Source organism: Diceros bicornis, chromosome 10 (assembly GCF_020826845.1).
Source record: "Diceros bicornis minor isolate mBicDic1 chromosome 10, mDicBic1.mat.cur, whole genome shotgun sequence".
NCBI classification, from domain to species: Eukaryota; Metazoa; Chordata; class Mammalia; order Perissodactyla; family Rhinocerotidae; genus Diceros; species Diceros bicornis.
In genome coordinates this window covers 20,688,508-20,702,600 of record NC_080749.1, presented here as the reverse complement: position 1 = coordinate 20,702,600, position 14,093 = coordinate 20,688,508, and the positions used below count along the sequence as shown (strand labels likewise).

At 35.7% G+C, this 14,093-nt stretch overlaps 1 protein-coding gene across 1 annotated transcript in view; it reads right to left on the bottom strand.

The window, feature by feature from the left end:
• Nucleotides 1–14,093, bottom strand: part of RAB3GAP1 (RAB3 GTPase activating protein catalytic subunit 1) — a 109,865-nt gene that overhangs the window by 75,121 nt on the left and 20,651 nt on the right. Inside the window, exons 4-5 of the mRNA XM_058548869.1 lie at nt 3,411–3,543; nt 579–657 (exon numbers count right to left, since the gene is read on the bottom strand). Of these exons, the coding sequence (XP_058404852.1) occupies nt 579–657; nt 3,411–3,543 (212 nt within the window). The remainder of the gene's footprint in view (nt 1–578; nt 658–3,410; nt 3,544–14,093) is intronic.

Below are 14,093 nucleotides of genomic sequence, written 5' to 3'. Positions count from 1 at the left end.
GAGTGGTACATGTGCTCTGCTTTGGGGGCCCAGGGTTTGCAGGTTTGGATTCCAGGCACAGACCTACGCACCGCTTATCAAACCATGCTGTGGCAGGCATCCCACATATAAAGCAGAGGAAGATGGGCATGGATGTTAGCCCAGGGCCAATCTTCCTCAGCAAAAAGAGGAGGATTGGCAACAGGTGTTAGCTCATGGCTAATCTTCCTCACCAAAAAAAAAGAAAAAAATCAAAAGACCAACTCACATGAACAGAATATTTTAAAACTAGTATATAAATTTCCTTTAACTAAGTCTCCTTTCTTGACCATATACTCATATTAAGGGAATTAAGTAGGTCTTGTGTGACTCCATTAGGAACAGACTCAAACACTTGCACTTCCTCCAAACTTTGCCTCAGACACCTTTTTGCTTTGCTGATTTTGCTTTGCATGCTGTCGCTATAATAAATTACAGTATTAAGTTCAAATATATGCTGAGTCCTGCGCAGCCTCCTAGCAAATCACTGAACCTGAAGGGAGTCTTGGGGCCTCCCTGACACACAAACTAAAAATTATCTGACTAAAACGTATACCTACCATCTTACCAGGCAATGTGCTCTTGGAGGAAAGTCATTATTCATACACAGCAAATCTTGCATAGCTTGTGGAATAACATCTACAAAAACATTTGATAATGAAAAAGTTAGTATGTTCATTCTAAGGCAGAATTTTATAATATGATTTAAGGAAATCATATTATATAACATGTCTTGCTAGTCCATGCAGCTTTGCAATTGCTTAAAGGTTTATATTTAGGGCTAACCCTAAGTTTTGGAGATTTTTTTTTTTCTCTCTCTCTCTCAATTTCTTTTCTTCAAAAAGAGCCAACCTATAAAAAAAAATCAATCCCATGTTTACAATATTTTCCTTTCTTCCACGTCGTGACTCAAACAATTCCTCATCCTTACTAGAAAGCCTTGTTTTATTTGTTCTTCTTGGCCTGCCCTTGTCTCTACTTCAAAATTCTACTTAGAGGTCTGTCAACTCCGTATCATCTTCTATGGCTAGCCTTTGCTGGCCCGTGGCCATCTTAAATGTTCTTGTAAAACCACTAACCAGCTTCCCACTTATAACCCATATATCTTTAAGCACTTGCATTGCTATCCATAATAAGATACTAACATCAATGATCATTATTCATTCATAAATGCATAATAAATTTAAAGCATGAAGAATAATACTTGTTCATAAAAATATTTCCTTTTGCTGTATAGCTATAATTGCTTAGCAAATTTATATTTTGTTAATTTGCAAAAAGAATAAATAGAACACTAATGTCTTGATGTGCTACTTAACTAAAACAATAAGCAACTTCAATGAAATAAAACATCAGTGCTCAAATCTTCTGACCTCGGACAATAATTTTAAATGTGTATCTCCAAATTAACTGAGCTGATGGTTTGCTTGTAATGTGTAACTTCTACCATTAGTTTCAGCTTCAATCACAATCAAATTAAAACTGCACAATATATACACACATGCAACCAGAATGCCTTAACTATCTTAAATCCATTTGTCTTCTCTCATACCACAGTCCCCTTCATCTGCTCATTTCAGAAACACTGATTCTAAGCTTCCTTATTACAACAGCTTTTCCTTGATGTATGATCTTTCCTCAAATTAACAGCACTTAATATTTCTCTACCTTCAACAGTTTCCTTTATTAATCAGCAGAATTTTGGAGCCAGAAGTCTCCGGGCTATTATCCAGACTTCCCACCAGTTGCATATATTTCCCTCTTCCCCTTACTCCTAAAGTACACATATTCATATTCTGGTTTAATTATTTTGCTGTATACTTGTCTTACATACGTGTATACATGGTCAATGTTATCTGTTCTAGTTTACGAATCTGAATGTAGATGCTAATAGTTTTGTTTGTAAGAGAATATATATAATAGAAAAGGTAACATAATTTTATTCCTATACAAGAAAAGGCACAAATATTTCAGGCCTACACTTACAAATAACAATCTGTTTTGACCAGAAAAAACTTTTTTACAATTTTTATTGAAGTATAACTGACATACAATATTATATTAGTTTCAGGTGTACAACATGGTTTGATTATTGTATACACTGTGAAATGATCACCACAAAAGTCTAGTTAACATCCATCACCATACGATTACAAATTTTTTTTCTTGTGATGAGAACTTTTAAGATTTACTCTCTTAGCAACTTTCAAATATGCAATACAGTATTATTAACTATATTCACCATGCTGTATATTACATCCACACGACTGATTTATTTTATAACTGGAAGCTTGTACCTTTTGACTCCCTTCATACACTCCCCAACCCCCACCTCTGGCAATAACCAATCTTCTCTGTATCTATGAGCTTGGTTGTTTTGTTTGTTTGTTTTAGAAACCATATATAAGTGAGATCATACAGTATATGTCTTTGTCTGACTTACTTCACTTAGCATAATGCCCTCAACTGACCAGAAAAACTTTAACACACACTCTGCGTATTTATTTTCTGAGTAATGAAGACGGGTAATTGACTGACAGCTCCAAAATTCACTATTTTTTCAATATCTTGCTCACTCACTGTTACACACTAGTATATCTTAGGACAAAGATTTTGGATGATTTGACCTATAAACAACTATAAGCACCATACAGATTTTGGATGATGTGACCTATTAACAACTATAAGCACCATTTACTGAGTACCTAGCATGGGCCAGGTACTAAGATAGGTGCTCATGTACAGTACCTCATTAAATCTTCCCATTAATGCTCCAGGTAGCATTACTTCATTTTACAAATGAGATAATACAAGTTTAGAAAGGTCAAGTAATTAGTAAGTAGAAAAACCAGAATTTTAATCCACTTGCTATGTCTCCAAAGTCTAGGGTATATCCAAAACACTACACTGACTAATCAATAAATAACTCTTTTTAATCCTTCAAAACCCAGCTTAGTTGCTTAATTCTCTATAACATCTCCTCTGATCTCTCCCAATTAAAACTATCTTTTCTCCTCTGTACTCCAGCAGAACTTTATCTGTGCTTTGGGATGGCACTTATCCCTCGCTATCTCCTATTACTGTTACTTATTTATAGATTTTATCCCCTACTGAAATGTACATTTCTTTTAAGTTTGGGTTCAATTGGACATAGCAGAGTACCTAGTACGACACTAGGCACTCAATAAATATTTGCTGATTTAATTAATTTTAAGATGAATGATGCTATGATTCTTCCTCTGAAAAGATAACACTCCCGATGTGGTGAAACAACTGTGCATATGTAAAACATCTCCGGAGGACACTATTTAATTAAGGAAACTAAATTCATAATTCAAAATTATAATCACTCATACAAGTCAAGAGTTTAAAAGTATGTAGTAAAAACTTACCTTCTAATACTTCATCCTTTCCTTCTTTATCAGCGGATTCTTGTACAAGATAATGATGAGTGACTGAGAACTTGAAGTCAGCAAAGGAAATTTCATCTGATTTCTCTTCCCATGTGCCAGAAGTAAATACACCCTGTATTTAACAATAAAATGGAAAAACATCCACCTTCGAGTATTCAACAGTTACCATTATATGTGTATTAACCACACGGATTTTTTCCCCTTTTCCCGCCCATTAATCTAAAAGTCTCATCCTATAGCTATCCTCCACATAATGAAAGAAAAAGGAAAAATACATAAGTAGAAGAGGAAGTTATTTTATATATGTTATATATAACCAAGAGGAAGTTATTTTTTTTTTAATTTTTATTTATTTATTTTTCCCCCAAAGCCCCAGTAGATAGTTGTATGTCATAGCTGCACATCCTTCTAGTTGCTGTATGTGGGACACGGCCTCAGCATGGCCAGAGAAGCAGTGCATGAGTGCGCACTCGGGATCCGAACCCGGGCCTCCAGCAGTGGAGCACGCGCACTTAACCGCTAAGCCACGGGGCCGGCCCAAGAGGAAGTGATTTTATAAATGATTTGTCACAGTGTTCCTTTAAAAAGAAAATTCCCCAAGAATACTATCGAGTGACTTACAAAATTATAATTTTCAAATAATTTTTGTGACATAAATCTCTGTATAAAATCATGAATATACAGTAAATCCCATGTGCCTCTTCACATGCAAAAAACAAAAACATCCTCTCTACTAAGCAGAATCTCTGCGAGTTACTTTTTTTTTTTTAAAGATTTTATTTATTTATTTATTTTTCCCCCCAAAGCCCCAGTAGATAGTTGTATGTCATAGCTGCACATCCTTCTAGTTGCTGTATGTGGGACACGGCCTCAGCATGGCCAGAGAAGCGGTGTGTCGGTGCACGCCTGGGATCCGAACCCGGGCCGCCAGCAGCGGAGCGCATGCACTTAACCGCTAAGCCATGGGGCCGGCCCTCTGCGAGTTACTTTTAACTGACAAATGATTAAATGCCATAAATTTTAAAAATCAGCAAAAAATACATGGCAATGAAATATACTTTTATTAAAAAAATCTCAAATCTAATAACATCACTATGTAGCGCACATTACTGGACATCAGAAATTGCTTCATAAAAAAGCAATTTGTAGAATCAATTTAAGTGACATGATATCTGTAGCACTTATTTGCTTATCAGATTTTTGCAAGCTTCTTTATCAAGCCTCGGCATTCAAATATTTTCATTTAAACAGCAACTTCTTGACTGGAAAACATTTTAATTAAAAGTTCCAAGGCCAGCCCTGTGGCCTAGTGGTTAAGTTCAGCGTCCTCTGCTTCAGCAGCCCAGATTGGTTCCCAAGTGCGGACCTACACCACTCATCAGCAGCCATGCTGTGGCGGCGACCCACACACAAAATAGAGGAAGACTGGCACAGATGTTAGCTCAGGGTGAATCTTTCTCAAGCAAAAAGAGGAAGATTGGCAACAGATGTTAGCCCACGGCAAATCTTCCTTAGCAAAAAATAAATAAATAAAGTTCCAAAGAGCCCCCTTACTTGTACAACATAACCATAAAAAAGGATTTTTCCCATAGGGCGTCTAATCTCCCATAGCTATTCTTTCCACTGGAGAGGTGTATAGTCATTACAGCATAGCACCACTATGAGGTAAGAAATACCAACCTAGCAACTTGTCAAGCATGGATAGTCCCAAACTATATAGAAAATATGTAAGCAAAGATTCTGTGAGTTACTGAGGTTTTAAAAAGTGTTTTTATGACCGTACCTAACGTGTAACACCCAAATGTTTTATACGCATTCTCGGCAAGGTATTTATAATTCTGAACTGAGTTAAACCATATTTTAAATGTCCTAAAGGTATCCTATTATGTAAATATGTCAAATAGCAATCTTTTTATTAGGAGAATAATCACCATGTATGATACATATCTAAAACTATGGTTTTTTAATACGTTGGGTTTCTTTAAAGTGAGGTTAACCTGTGTTAAATTAAAACTTATATGGCCCATATCAAAAGCCTCAAACTGTAATAATATAATGACATACATAAGAGCTCAGTTTGCTAGGAGAAATGCCCACTATAAAGCAGTTCAGGCTAAAACTAAGGAAAGAGGAGAAGTGCAGAAAATTAGAGATAACTAACTCCCTTTTTCAAGCTTGCAGAAAAGCTGAAATATTCTTTTTAAATAACATAAAGAAACCATTACCTGACCCTAATCCTGGATTCTGGGTACTACTGCCAACCTTACCAACAGCTATCTCAAGAAGGATTTAGTTGTCTTCAGGAAACAGAAGGCATCCAGATTCTGTCTCCAAAATACGTTTTTTAAGATAATTCAGCTCAACTGAAAAACATCACTCTTTAACCTCCCTCCTTCAATTCCATTATGATACAGTCATTTGACACCAAATTCCAAGATGGTGTACACTTATGATTAGAACCAGAAATGACAACTCTAGTTCAAAATTAATCAAATGATTCATCAAAAATAACCTCTGAGAGCCCCAGACAATAAAAAGAGATAAGCACATAGATTAGAAAGAAATAAAACTGCCTGCATTCACAGATGACTTGATTATGTAAATAAAATATCCAAAGGAATCTACAAACTACTAAAACTAACTGATGAGTTTATGAAGTTGTGGAATTCGAGGTCAATATACAAAAACCATCTGTATTTTACATACTACCAGTAAACATTTGGAAAATAAAATTTTTTAAAAATACCACTCTTACAGCATCAAAAATAAATCTAGGAATAAACAATGAAAGATGAGCAAGAACTCTACCTAAAAATACTTCAAAACATTGCTGAAAGACATTAAAGACCTAAATAGAGATATATCATGTACATGAATTGGAAGACACAATGTCGTAAGACTCAATTCTCCCCAGATTCATCTACAAATTCAACATAATCCTAATAAAAATCCCAGCAGGTATTTTGTAGAAACTGACAAGCTGATTCTAAAACTAATATGAAAACCCAAAGGACCTAAAATAGCTAAAATAATTTTGATGAAAAATATACAACCTAATTTTAAGATTTACTTTGCTAAAGTAATTAAGACAGTAAAGTACTAGCATAAAGACAAATAAATCCATAACAGTCCAGAAATACATTCACATTTATATTTCATTTTACAACAGAGGACCCACTGTGATTCAGTAGGGAAAAAATGATCTTTCAACAAATGGTCCTAGAATAAAAAGACATTCACATGGAAGAAAACATTGGAGAATATCTTCACAATCTTGAGACAGACCAAGATTCCTTCGAAAGGACACAAGAGGCACTGACAAAATTAAAAATTGAGAAAATGAACTTCATTAAAATAAACATGCCTATCAAAGGACACAGTTAAGAAAATAATTAGGGAAGCCATAGACTACAGGCAAGACTCAAAATACACACAGTAGTCCCCCCTTATCTGCAGGGGATATGTTCCAAGACCCCCAGTGGATGCTTGAAGCCGTGGATAGTAATGAATCCTATATATACTGTGTTTTTTCCTATATATACATACCTATGATGAAGTTTAATTTATAAGTTAAGCACAGTAAGAGATTAACAACAATAACTAATAATAAAACAGAACAATTGTTAACATCATACCATAATTAAAGTTATATCAATGAGGTCTCTCTCAAAATATCTTATTTACTGTACCCACCATTCTTCTTATGATGATGTGAGATGATACAACATTTATGTGATGAGATGAAGTGAGGTGAATGATGTAGGCCTTGGAACGTAGCATCCCGGGCAGGATGGCAAGAGATTTCATCACGCTACTCAGAAGGGCTTGCAAATTTTTTTTTTTTTTAATTTTTTTTTTTAATTTTTTTTCCCCCAAAGCCCCAGTAGATAGTTGTATGTCATAGTTGCACATCCTTCCAGTTGCTGCATGTGGGACGCGGCCTCAGCATGGCCAGAGAAGCGGTGCGTCAGCGCGCGCCCGGGATCCGAACCCAGGCCGCCAGCAGCGAAGCGCGTGCACTTAACCGCTAAGCCACGGGGCCAGCCCAGGGCTTGCAATTTAAAACTTGTGAATTGTCTATTTCTGGAATTTTCCGTTTATTATTTTCAGACTGCAGTTGAATACCAGTAACTGAAACTGCGGAAAGCAAAACCGTGGAAAAGGGGGAACTACTGTATATCTGACAAAGGACTCACAACCAGGATATATGAGGATAATATTTAAACCTAAACAATCCAATTTTTTTTTTTAAAAAACGAGCCAAAAGACTTGAACAGAGACTTAGCAAAAGAAGCTATGAATGACCAATAAACACAGTTAACTGTGATGAATTACTAGATACTGCTCAATATCGGTAGTTATCAGTGAAATGCAAATTAAAACCATGAGATACCACTTCACATCCAATAAGATGACTAAAAATAAAAATCTGACAATGCCAATATCAGAGAAAATATGGAGCAACTTGAAATCTCATACATTGCTAAGAACGTAAAACAGTACAACCACTTTAGGAAATAGTTTGGCAGTTTCTAATAAAATTAAACATAAGACCTAGCAATTCCACTCCTAAGAATATACTCAAGAAGAATCAAAGCATATGTTCACAAAATTGTTCACAGCCACTTTATTAATAATAGTCAAAAAATGGTAATGATTTAAGTATCTATCAACAGGAGAAGGGACAAACATATTGTGATACAATACAAGGAATGATATGTGCAACAGATGAATTTTAAAAACATTATGTTAAGCAAAAAAGTCAGACACAAAGAGTGCATAGTGTATGATTCCACTTATTTGAAGCTCAAGAACAGGTAAAATTAATATCGAGTGAAAGGAATAAGAACTGTGGTTACTATGGGATTGACTGGATAGAGAAACAAGGAATCTTTCTTAGATGATGAAAATGTTCTATATTTTTATTTAGATGGTGGTACACACATTTGTTAAACCACATACATGAATTCTGTACATTTTAATGTATAAATTATAACCCAACAAAGAAAAAAAATCAATAAGATACCCTAAAAAAAAGAGATAAGGAGATGGGAGTAAAATTATAACTTCTGAGGAAAATGTAAGGGGTAGGGAGAAGAAAATGTTCTTTTTCCAAAAAAAAAATATAAAAGCAATTATGCAAGAACAACATGTCCTATCCATCATCATAACTGTACCCAACAAGCCTTTCCACTTTTCTTTCAACTTACTCCATAACCTTTAGGTAACTAAGATATATTCTGAGCCGGAACTCTGGAGGGCCCAAGACCTCAGCAAGATCAAGATCATTCTCTTAGTTGAGCCCTTCACAATATCTGGCCCAGACTATTTTAATGGCTTTCCACTGGTCTCTTTATCTCTACCCTGTAATCCTTCTTCCACATGATTATCTTCCTAAAATACAAATCTCATATTGTTCTGGCTCCATTTAAAATACTTTAATGGCTTTCCATAACCTATATAATGGTCTCTAAAGATTTTTAATCATGTATTCTATCAGTAAACATTTTTGAGTACACATCTCCATGTATGTATATTTTTATTTACAAATTAATCATTACTGTGTCAATATATTATGAATATTATGACAAAACAAAAATTGACATTAAAAAGGGATGTAAAAATATAATATAATTAGAAGTTATAATACACAAATAGCTCATCACAAGCACCTCTAACAGTGGCATATACCTACACTGGTAGAAATATAAAGCCCACAGATCTGGCCCCACCCCTTTCCAGTTTTATCTCCCACAGCTACCTTCCATCTTCCCTGTTAGAATTATGCCTAATGACTTGTATTTTCCCAGAGGTGTGCTTTCTCGTTCACACCTGTGCATAGGCTATTTATCCTGTTCTTCTCTTCTTTATTTCTCTTAGCATACTTTTATTTATTCATTCTTCAAAACTCAATCTAGGGCCGGCCCCGTGGCTTGGTGGTTAAGTGCGCGCGCTCCGATGCTGGTGGTCCGGGTTCGGATCCCGGGCGCGCACCGAGGCACCACTTCTCCGTCCATCCTGGGGCCGAGTCCCACATACAGCAACTAAAAGGATGTGCAGCTATGACATACAACTATCTACTGGGGCTTTGGGGAGAAAAAAATAAATAAAATCTTTAAAAAAAAAAAAAAAAACTCAATCTAAATGTTAATTCCTGTAGAAAATCTGCTTTATCTCCAGGCAAATTAGCAATTCTTTCTCAGTGTCTTATTCAAATCACTAGAATGGCACCATATTCTAATCATTTACTTATGTATCTGTTTCTCCATTAGATTGTGAAGAGCAAAGACTACGTTCTGTTCTTCGCAGCCTAGAACTTAACAGTGTCTACATGCTTAATAACTATCTTAGGAATTATCTTTCTTCAATATTCATAATAACTCCCATATGTCTCAAAGGTGCTGGGAAATACCAGTATATTAACCAAATATAGTACATATATTACATATATTTGGATAATATATACACTGTGATCTAGGCTAACAACCTGAAATACCAAACAACCCAATCTAAAAGGTATTATCTCTGACTTGAATTGACATATGTACATCAGTGTCCTCTTGTTGAGTTCTTGGTGAAATTTATTTTCTCAATGCACAGGTTAATAAACACAGATAGGTAGTCTTACCGCCTTCCTGAATAAAGAGATTTTCTGTAACACCTAAACACAAGTCATCTTTAGGATTTACTGGTTACCAGAATCTAATTTCACATCTTAAACACTCTGCCACGTAAAAACATAATCTTCCATTTTAAAAATATCAATTTAACAACTGAAATTATCGTTTAACAAATTAATTAAAAATTTTTTTCTTCTACTGACAAAAGCAACACATTATTGAAAAGGAGAAAAATATAGGAAAGCATAAAAAAACAGTGGATTTTTTCCATTTCTTTTTTTGAGGAGCAGAGAGCTGTGGTTCTCAACCTCATTAGACTTAACAATCACCTAAGAGGCTTACAAAATGTACTGATAACTAGGTTCCACAATAGACCAATTAAATCAGAATCTCTGAGGTTGTGCCCTAAACGTTAGAATTTTTCAAAAGCTCCCCAAGTGATTCTAATATGCAGCAAGAGTAGACAACCACTTAGTATAGAACTAAAAATTAAAGTTTTCATCCACTATGAAAGAAACCCTTATGACTGTCTGCAGTCATACAAATATTAAATATTACAGAAATACAAATATTAAAAAGCCATCTATGCTGGGAGAAGTGGATATCCACAGGCAAACTGGACCCTTCCCTTACACAAAAATTAACTCTAAAAGGATCAAGGGTCTAAATGTAAGAGCAAAAACTACAGACAGCCATCAAGAAAGTGGAAAGACAACCCACAATGATACATTCCACAACATGGAGAATGGGAGAAAATATATGCCAATTATGTATCTCTTAAGGGACATGTATCCAGAATACATAAAGAACTCTTATAACTGAATAATAAAAATACAAATAATCCAATTTAAAAATGGGCAAAGGATCTGAATAGACATTTCTCTTAAGAAGATATACCAACAGCCAATAAGAACAAGAGAAGATGTTCAACCCCATTTTATAGAAGGGAAAAGGTTCCGAGATTAAAAAAACCTGTCCAAGGTTACCGTACCATTAAGTGGTAAAGCTGGAATTTGATCCACTATGGCCGTTCTTTCCATTAGAGGTTAAGGCAAATATATACATACACACACATGTATATATATGTATGTATGTATAGATATATAAATATATACGTAAATTCAATAGTACATATGAGAGCAAAGTAAGCAGGGAGAAAAATATATGGGTCAGAACTTAAGGAGACTGTTGGGTAAATGTCAGCTGAGTGAGTCAGAAATGGATTCATTCATAGAATTGGATCTTGGTTAGCCTTTAGGTAGGGTAAGACTGATAAGGAAGAACAGACAAGGGTCTGGGGCAGGAAACTGGATGTCAAATTTAGGGAACAAATAGCCCAATTCAGCTAAAGTTTCCTACAGGGGAATAGAGAACAAAAGGTGGAGAAAGTGAAGAGAGACCTGACGACAGATGCCTGTCAATACAAGTTCTAGGAGTTTAGACTTTTCCCTGCAGGCAGTGAAGAGACACTGAAGGCTTCTGTGTGGGCTTGTACCAGGACGACAGTATCAGTTTAGGAGAATTCTTCTGAACACACTGGAAGGAAAGAAGAAATGGGAAAAAGCTGAGGTAGGGAAGGTGAAAGCAGGGAGAGGTGAGCTAAAAGGGTAGTCAGAAAGTAGTACAGCCCCGTGATTATACCAGGAAGGCTGTATATTAATTAGCACATATCTCCTGGGTTCACGGAGTAGCTCTATGACTTACTAGCTAAGTAATCCTGAGCAAGTTACTATTCTCTCTCTGCCTCAATTTCCATCTATAAAATGGCAATAATAGTACCTATCTCCTAGAACTGTATTTAAGGATTAAATGAAATGATATATAAAATGCTTAAAAGTGCCTAGCACATGGTAAGCACTGAATAAATATTAGCCATTGTGATAACATCAAAAATTCAGGAGTGATGTAAAAAGTTCTAAATTACAATAGAAGCTGGCCCCTTAAACAAATACTCAGAATCTAAGACACATAATATCATCCAAATTGGTACTCAGTGTCACCTGTGAATAATTAACTGTGTCATGGGTAAGAAGACTAGGAGTCTAACAACAATGGCCACAAATATGAAGAACAGAGGAACTAGGTTCTGGTTTAAATTTGCAGCAATAACTAGAGATTGATGGACAACTAAGACAAGGCCCAACCAAAAGTAGCACTTGTGGGAATACTGCGCTAATTCCAAAAATATCTGCAGACCTTTAAAATACCTGGAAGGAAAGGAGAAAGTGGGGAGTGTGAAACCTTGAGTAGTTGCTATAATTAAAAGCCAGGAACCTGGAAAGAAGTTGCCATGAAATGTACCTTTTTCATTAGCTTGCATATTTTCCTGCCATTTGGATCAATTTGGAGAAAAAGACATTCACAAAAACTAAAACATTCATTAAAACTAAATGAATGTAACTTAAGACAATCCTTGATTTATAAACAATCTGCACTTCAGAATGGCTTTTTTTAGAGAGGAATCTGACAATTTATTTTAAAATTAATATGCAGGTCCAATGGCATTTTTCACAAAAATAGAACAAACAATCCTAAAATTTGTATGGAACCACAAAAGACCCCGAATAACCAAAGTAATCTTGAGAAAAAAGAACAACGCTGGAAGCATCATGTTCCCTGATTTCAAGCTATATTACAAAACTATAGTAATCAAAACAGTATGGTATTGGCATAAAAACAGACACATGGAACAATGGGCCAGAATAGAGAACCCAGAAATAAACCCATACACTTATATTTGAATAATTTCCAACAAAGGAGCCAAGAATATACAATGGAGAAAGGATAGTCTCTTCAATAAATAGGGTTGGGAAAACTGGATAGCCATATGCAAAAGAATGAAACTGGACCACTATTTTACACTCTACACAAAAGTAACTCAAAATAGATTAAAGACTTCAATGCAAGACCTGAAACCATAAACTCCTAGAAGAAAACATAGGCAGTAAGCTCCTTGACATTGATCTTAGTGATGATTTTTTGGATCTGACTGCAAAAGCAAAGGCAACACAAGCAAAGAAAACAAGTGGGACTACATCAAACTAAAAAGCTTCTGCACAGCAAAGGAAATCATCAACAAAATGAAAAGGCAATCTACTATATGGGAGAAAATATTTGCAAATCATATATCTGATAAGCGGTTAATATCCAAAATACATAAAGAACTCATACAACTCAATAGTAAAAAACAATCTGATTAGGGGCCGGCCTGGTGGCGCAAGCGGTTGGGTGCGCGCGCTCCGCTGCGGCGGCCCGGGGTTCGCTGGTTCGGATCCCGGGCGCGCACCGAAGTACTGCTTGGCAAGCCATGCTGTGGCGGCGTCCCATATAAAGTGGAGGAAGATAGGCACCGATGTTAGCCCAGGGCCGTCTTCCTCAGCAAAAAAAGAGGAGGATTGGCGGATGTTAGCTCAGGGCTGATCTCCTCACAAAAAAAAAAAAAAAAAAAAAAAAAAAAAAAACAATCTGATTAAAAAATGGGCAGAGGATCTGAATAGACATTTTTCCAAAGACGACATATAGATAGCCAAAAGGTACATGAAAAGATGCTCAACACCACTAATCAGGGAAATGCAAATCAAAACCACAATGATATCACCTCACAGCTGTTAGAATGGCTATTATCAAAAAGACAAGAAACAACGCGTGTTGGCAACGATGTGGAGAAAAGGGAACTCTTGTGCACAGTTGGTTGAAATGTCAATTGGTGCAGCCACTACGGAAAACAGTATGGAAGTTCGTCAAAAAATTAAAAATAGAAATACCATGTGATACAGCAATTTCACTTCTGGAATTTGAAGAAAACAAAAGCACTAATTCGAAAAGACATATGAATCCCTATGTTCATTGCTACATTTACAATAGCCAAGATATGGAAACAACCTAAGTGTCCATCGGGGGATGAAAGGATAAAAAAATATGGTGTATATATATAATGGAATATTATTCAGCCATAAGAAAACGAAATCTTGCCATTTGTAACAACATGAATGGATCTTGAGGGAATTATGCTAAGTGAAATAAGTCAGAGAAAGACAAATAC